We start from the raw sequence: 8,184 nt of genomic DNA, 5'->3' as shown, positions 1-8,184 counted from the left end.
CTGTGCAAGCGTCAATGTGCCACTGTGCCCTCGGAAGAGAACAAAAAAAAACCTTTTTCCGACTGGCGCAATACATAATTTTAAAAGGGAAAAGCGCAAAGTTGCCTATACATCGCAAAGGACCATATGTGAAATATGTACCTTGTAGAGACCCTTCTGGCACTGCTGACCACCTCGTGCAAACTTTGTAACAAGCAGCAATATTCACATAACTTTAAAAGGGAAAAGCGCAAAGTTGCCTATACATCGCAAAGGACCATATGTGAAATATGTACCTTGTAGAGACCCTTCTGGCACTGCTGACCACCTCGTGCACTTTGTAACAAGCAGCAATATTTTTTTCTGGTGTCCAATATCTGTTTGTAACCTTTTCTCACAACTCTTGCATAAAACAATTAATATTTAAAACAACGACAATTGGCGTGCCTCAATGGGTTAATGTAAACACTACGCATATTAAGTTTGTTGTCCGCTCCTAAAATATTACTTTCCGCTTACCGGTCATGTCGAAATAATTCCAAAATTTGCCAGAAGAATGGTTTATTCGACAGCACAGAAGAACAATCAGCAATAAGTGAATTGAGTTATGAGCAGTGTTAAAAAGGCATAGCCGCACACCTAGTTGTAAAACTCAAAGTTGAAAGTTAACAAGAAGTGCATATACTTCACGAGTGAGCACATTTAGGGTAGATGTACGCCGAAGTGGGTGAGTTTCTTGCTAAGGCAACGAGGGTGCGTCCTTGCGGAAAGTGTCCACGTCAAACAACGCTTCGGCACGGCAGCTGACGCGACGCTCCCACCACTCTCGGTAGTCAAGTGCAGGCGGAGACGTCCGCTTGGGCTGCTCCTGCATAGCCAGGCACAACGGGCACAGCTCGTTCTCCAGTGTGGTAACCCGGAACTTGTGTTTCCAATCGAAGTAGGCCTCGTATTTTCCGGGATCCGTAAGCAGTGCATGCAGGAGCTCGGGAAAACGCCCCGGCTTGTCTCTTGTGGTGACCACGGATTTGGGCGGGAAACTTAGCTTGAAGTTGGGCGACGCAAGCACGACCGGCACGATGTCGTGCTTGAACGCTTCGTAGACGAGGTTGTCGACACTTTCAAAGCAGGCTGGCGTCGATGCCACCACGATGAACTTGAATTTCTTGGCGATTTGCGCGACGCAGTCGGTCGGCGACTTGCACTGACTGGCCCCACAGTCGGGCAGTACCTGCAGGTCGGTTTGTGTCATGCCGTCGAGCTCATGCAGATCACCGAGGTCGTCCACAAGATCGTTATTACGACGTCTTCTTTCTTGCTCCTCCTTGAATTTTTCTAGTTCGCAATTTGAAGCGATCCAGACGGCGTCCCGTCTTCTTGACAAAGCTGACCGCGGACTCTGAATAAAGATAGATGATAGCATATCAGCAGTTGACGGGAATTCAGGGACGAAACTCTTGTGGGCGATATGAACGGCGGCGTCCTCACGATGGGCCATGGTCCAGTTAAAGATTTGCGACAACTGAATGGGCAGTGATGAGGGCGTTCCCGTCCCCTCGACGTGCGAAGTGGCTTCTTCAAGATAGTCATCCACAGGAGCCGGTGCTGCCGGGTGAGTGCGCGCCCAGAACACCCACAATTGGTTCGAGGCACGCTTTCTGGGAAGGTCGCTCACGTTCACGATGTCAGCATGAAAAACAATGGCGTCACTTTCCATGAGGAGGCTCCGGTCGTGAGTCACAAAACATGGCAGCTGGGAGGAGCGGCGGCTGTCGTCGTGACCATCGTTGATGTTGCACGTGATGTTTTCTGCGGGCTTTTCGATGCGAGAAACATGGGAATTCCCGGAATATGAACCGGTCCAAATAAGGATGCGGGGGATCCGCGTGTCACCGTAGTACCGATCCCGCCATTCGTTCCATGGTGACATTTCCATTATTGGTGGTGGCAATGAAGACGGTGGCGCAAGGAAATAGGAGTAGGTATAAAAACCCGCCGGGACAGCTGACGCTGCTAAAGCCGCCAGGAAAACCCAAATGAAACACAGGCGTTGGTATCCAGGCAATGGCTGAGGCTCGGGGACATCATCCTGGTTCGCTGCGTCAGCCATGGGGAAACTACAAAGAGTACAATTTTAACAAAACTTCAGTTAAAGCAGCTTGAAAGTGTGGATAATTTTTGGTAAAAAAGACTAAGTTCGATTAACCCCGCCTGACAACGGAATAACGAAAGAATAACGGCAGACCAAAATAAAACAGGCACGGCGTGGACAGCATATTGCGAAAAGCGCTTCGCGGGCGACGGTAGAAACAAAGTAATTGCAATATAAGTGCGGTTATGGGGACATACAAACCTAACGACATTGGAGTTGAAGCTAAACGCCCACTTTACCCACGCACAACAATATGGTCCCTGAAAGCGCGAAGCGTCACTGGCAGAAATAACGCGAGGTAAGAGATGAAATTGCGACGGTTCTGAATGAGAACGTAATATTATGCAAAGACAGTTCAAAGAGCGAAATTATCCACCATACCGTGAGAAACGCCGTAGGCAGCGAAGTCGATGAGCAGAAACCTTGATGTCGGGCGGCGTTTACTATGCTTTCTTGCACTACTGCAGTACTTGTGCGCAGCTGTGAATGCGAGCTTCTGCGAGACTGTGTGGAGCGACCATGGGCCACCTGCGCGTTTGAGGGCTATCACAGAACGTTTAAAAAGCCACGCACTGATGCCGGCGCCAGCTGTCGTTGTGAACAGCCAGCTCGGTCCACCGACGCATTTACAGCGTTGGTGACGTGATCGTTTGCTAATCATTATCGCTTTCAGTTTGGCTTGATGCTTCAATACGTCAGAAGCAGATGGATTTGAGGGTATGACCGTGTTCCCTGCACTTCATACGGCACTCGGCTTTGTCTTTTGTACGAAATAATAAAAAAAACAGAGTTTCGACTGCATTGAAGAATGAATGCTATAGTGCACGTGTGGGTGTTTTTATCGAGATATCAAATATGCCCGTGGTACACTGAAGCAGCAACATACCGAAAATAGCTGTAAAGTTTTCATGACTGCTCTATTCAATATATATATATATATATATATATATATATATATATATATATATATATATATCTATCTATATATATATATATATATATATATATATATATATATATATTCAAAGGCATTAATGTAGCGGGAATCCTAGGTACCGCTGAAAACCGGGTACGCGCTTCAATGCGAACATTTTGGGCGGTCCATGGTCTGAACGTTAGGCATAGCAGGAATCAGGGGCGTAGCCAAAGGGGGTTGGGGGAGTTCAAGCCCCCCCCCCCCCCTCCCCCGCGAAATTTCTCAATTTTTAATGTGTATATATACACGCACACATAAAAATGCACGCATGAACATACATAAAGTATGGTTGAACCCCCCCCCCCCCAAAAAAAAAAAAAAAATTTACTCGCTACGCCCCAGGTACGAATCGCTTCTCGTAAGTCTATCCGCTTCTCTGCTCACACACACACACACACACACACACACACACACACACACACACACACACACACACACACACACACACACACACACACAAACACACACACACACATACACACACACACGCGCGGTGATCAAGGTAAATTCGACGGGTTTTTTAATTAGGCGATTAGATGTACGTGAAGACCACCTTTGGAGTAAGGTTTTACGCCGAGCAGGACACAAGATAATTTTGATGTTTGTGGCTTAATTAACTAACATCGAGTTATTATCTCTTTGTGGCTGCACTAAGCAAGCATGTTCGTATTGCAAAGTTAGACGAAATCTTGTTTCTACAGCTTCATTTGGCAAAATTCTTCTAACGCATCCGTGCTCCGGCATATGGAACTGTGAAGCTCAGTTGCCCTTCACAAGATTACACATTCAAGACAGCGAGGACCGGTGCAAAGATTCTCCCTTTTGTGACGTGCCTGCTCTGTATTTAGTTTGACAACGGAATGAAAGCATAGACAAAACCAATAACTGCCCCCCCCCTCCCCCCTCTCTCTCTCGGCTTGCGCAATCAAGGAACAACAGCGGGTTTGATCTGCGCAGTTCACTTTATCGCGTTGCAGCTGATCGTGGAAGATGATTTTACGCCACGTTTTCTGTACGATTTGAGGTCGCACTGGTACATTAACTTTTCATTCTGCTGGCTCCATTGCCGAAGAGTGCTCCTGCAATAGCGCTACCCGTCTATCGACAATCAAGCAAAACGTTGGAAACCACTGTGCTGCCATGGCTGCTTCCACGGACACAAGGTAGGCGACAGAAAAAGAAAATTGACATGGTACTTGCAATGATAAGGACAAATGCCCTGTTAGCGAACGGCTGTACGCGGCTCGACAACCACATCGTCCATTTCCATTTAGGGCAGCGTTCGTGACCACGTTTCGGCGATTTTCTACAACGGGCTCTATCCACCATCAGCAATAGAAGGGAGGTACAATGTTAAATCAAAACTTCGAAACTGAAGATTACCAACGAGTGAGGACGCAGCTTCGGAACAGTCGCAAGAGTTAAAAAAATTGGCAGTTAGCACACCTTTTGCGAATCGGTTTCATGCGAAGCAGTCGAAGAGCAGTTCTATGCAGCATATTTTGGTTTTGAGCCACGCGTTACGGGGTAGATCGATGTGTTTTTGTAAGTGTAGTCGTTGTGTGCACATCGTGGGCTTACCAGACAGGTCAACAACAGTGGCGTTTAACGGGTAACTTAAGGTCTGACGTAACATCGCCAGTAACGTTACAGCAGTCACGTATACCCAGGATTTTTTTTTCGCGGGGGGGGGGGGGGGGCAAGGCCTAATTGTTCGAAAGACGGTCTTTCCATGGCAAAAAGAACAAACAGTTTCCAGGCAATATAGAAGGCAGGACGAATTTCGGGAGGGGGGGGGGCTGCCACCACTCCTTGCCTACGTGCCTGCGTTACAGCACACTCAGCACAGACGTCAGTTTCGTCAAAACGAAGTGCACAATACGATGCGATTATGTGAATATCATACTGACTTACGTTAGCGTATTCCTCCGGTGTCGAGCAACGCTTGAATAGAGCTTGCTGAACCATAGAAATAAAACGTAATGTTTATTACACTTCGGTAAAAGCGGAGCTAACACTTGAACCACAATTGCCGTTAACCCGGCATGACGCCTGTATCATAACAATATGTACGCATTGATTGTTGTTTTGTTGGAAAATTATATAGCCAGTACTGCAACCACAGCTGACGCTGCACCGACACTATACCTGCATAGGGTCTTTTTCCAAAGCACTTTCAACACGTGGCGTGGCTCGATGGCAGGATACCTGACTGCCACACAGAATTCTTAGGTAAGATTCCAGCTAGGATCCTTCATAATTCCTATTCTTTGCATTCTTCGGGTCAACGCTGCCGATGTCGGTTTTTCTTTACGCTCTGGCATTTAAATTTCCAATGTAATGTTCTCACCGTTTCAGGGAAGATATAAACTGTCAATCGCCAGTGGCGCATACCCGCTTACCGTGGCCCGTAGTATACAGGTATGTGCCACACGTGTCTGGAGGGAAAGGCTTTGACGACGTACGCGACAGGATTTTCATGTTATTTATGTCATGACCAGACAGTGATATTCGTCAAATTCTCCTACCCTCCCATGCCATTTTTTGTCTACACCATGTTAAAGAGACGATCACGATAGGACCCAGACGTTGGCGGCTAGATAGATAGATACGTAGATAGAAACGCTCAAAGTGCCTTGGGTTCGCTAAGGAATGCTTCGCGTTTAAAAGCATGTGTTTCATCCATACTACGCTTGCCTTCACCAGAACACAGAATGAGATAGTAATCTCATTCTGTGCCAGACTTCGAAGGGCGGCTGAACTTTTGCAATTGAGGCCTCATCAAGATTGATGAAGACACTGACTTCCTACAACGAGTAATATGGACGGCAGAGGCTTTGTTTTGCCGGAATGCAACCGTGAACGTTCACAATGCCCATCATTCGTCTCAAGCACCATGTGCGCTGGTGTGTGAATACAGTACGTGGTGTGGCATTCTCGGGGACAGGATGATTGGAGCCTATTTTTTTATGATGGCAACCTCGACTGTATGAAGTACACGCAAGAAATACTTAGTGTTGTCGCCGACAACTCTGCCTTTTATCTCGCACTGAAGAACCTGCGCAAAGTACGGTTCCAGCGTGAAGGAGACCCACCGGATTTCTCCACCTCTGCAAAGAGGTGACTGGGCACGCAGGAGCGACGTTCTCGCCACCAAGATCATCTGACCTTTCTCCACTCGACATTTCTCTTTGGGGCTACGTGAAAGATCGAGTGTTTGCAAGAGATACAACTGACATTAAACGACATGAAGAACATGACAATATATGCGTGCGCAAAAATCAGAAGAGAAGTACTTATCACTGTTATGCCGCGTTCACACTGAGACATTCGGCGGCGACAGTGGCGCGGAAACCGCTACGGCGGCAGCGAGATCCGCCGGGACAGCGCTTTCGCACCGATAGGTACCGGGCCTGTTTTTGCGGTGGCTGCCGCCGGATTCCCTAACCGCGAACCAATCAGAGCGCGAATCGAAAATTCGAAAAACGGCGCCGCGCTTGTAATAATGCAGTCGTCGAAGGCCGTAGCGACAGCGAAATCCTCCGTAATCACTCCTTTGTTTTCGACAAGCGCCAAGTGAAGCAGAATGACTGTTGTCACGAGTAGCAATATGTATTTCTCGACCTACTCTTTCAAGTACCCCATGTCGGGACCTCACAAAACAGGTAGCATTAGCTTGGCGCGACCAAGCTTCTCGCGTTTTGCAAATCAGAACGAACCAACCACCACTGCTTGCGTAGTTTCTTCTTCGCGAATGCACGTTTGTGCTCCTCAGATATTGCCAGAAAATTGAATGCTAGAATTCACAGCAGTTCGACGACATTGCTCCTGTTTACGTGATTTGCCATAACGACATGCGGAGAGAGTGCACGGCGGCGGCCGCAACAACGCGCACCGCCGAAAGTCTCGAGATTTTCACCTTACCGGCGAGGCGTGTCAAACTTAAGTGACTATCGCGTTTGCGCTGGAAACATCGTACTATATATCTGCATCTTAACCTACCGTCTTAAAGCCAACAAAAATCATTACATATAGCGCGTCACAGAATTTTTTTCACGTTCCCACGCGCGGAAGCATGCTGTACACTCAATGTCGATGGAAATGTTATATGAAGTATACTAAAGCGCATCTCAAAACGACATCTTGCACCTTCAGCAGTGCAGACACAATGTGCGATCAGCAAACAATGGCCCTTGATAATTGTTTGCATCGATCGTTTTATGGGAGCTTGTACAGCAACGTGCATAACGGTGTCAACTGGTTAGCAACAGTGCAACGTGCATAACGGTGTCAACTGGGCATCTGCAACAGCCACGCGGAAGCCGGCTGCTGTTGGAAATTGCTGGCAGCACACTTCCGCAGATCTGCTAAAGCTGTATAATTAGTATCTACGAAAACAGTACCCTGACCGTTAGTCCGCGTCCACAGCTCCATGAATATTCCGCCCTCCAAGCGTCACTTCGAGCACGGAGCCTGGCGTCACCGCCACCAAAGATGCGCATGTTCGCTCGAACACAAAACTACAAGACAGGCAACTGACGCAACTAACGCCACACATTCCAAACGACCGAGGAGACAGAGAGGAGCCGGAGGCTCCGCGCCAGCACATCTCCGCCGGCGAGCCATGGCGCCACAGCGACCACGAACGGCAAAAACGCGATATCAATGGCCTATACGGCGGCGCCTTCATCACGGAAGCCAAACGAAACGCGCTTCACGAGAGTCCAGTGACTGCTTCAGAAATGCTAACTCTCTTTTAGATGCGAAGTATCTTAAGGCGGAGCTCAATCCGGTGGTGGTGGTGTGCGGCGTGACCACCCTTATACGCGACCCCGCATACAGACCTCACAAGGGCATAGGCTACGACCTGGAGGCAAATTCAAACAGATTCTTTTCCCAGCCCCCATCGGCTGTCAAAAATTTACCCGGAATCAATCCAACCGCACTGCCGACATCGCGGCTGCCTGAAGGCTACCCAAAATCACATTCTTTGGGAATGCGAGGGAAACCCGCCTCCAAAAGCAATACTGCCAGCTTCCTCCCTCGAGGCGTGGGAGTCACTCCTGTCATCAAATGA

The 8,184-nt window shown here is 48.2% G+C and overlaps 1 protein-coding gene across 1 annotated transcript; it reads right to left on the bottom strand.

Moving 5' to 3' along the window:
- Nucleotides 1–718: 718 nt before the first annotated feature.
- Nucleotides 719–1,909, bottom strand: LOC119390628 (alpha-(1,3)-fucosyltransferase fut-3). Its single transcript, XM_037658236.2, has one exon. It carries the CDS (start codon nt 1,907–1,909, stop codon nt 719–721), a length of 1,191 nt encoding a protein of 396 aa, XP_037514164.2.
- Nucleotides 1,910–8,184: the final 6,275 nt, after the last annotated feature.

This window comes from Rhipicephalus sanguineus, chromosome 4 (genome assembly GCF_013339695.2).
Source record: "Rhipicephalus sanguineus isolate Rsan-2018 chromosome 4, BIME_Rsan_1.4, whole genome shotgun sequence".
Lineage (NCBI taxonomy): Eukaryota > Metazoa > Arthropoda > Arachnida > Ixodida > Ixodidae > Rhipicephalus > Rhipicephalus sanguineus.
Note: the sequence above shows the minus strand (reverse complement) of the source record. Positions and strands in the feature narration are given on the sequence as shown.

Bases quoted from the DNA above. Each gene is read 5' to 3' on its own strand.
- LOC119390628 (XM_037658236.2), bottom strand. From the start codon at position 1,909: ATGTCACCATGGAACGAATGGCGGGATCGGTACTACGGTGACACGCGG.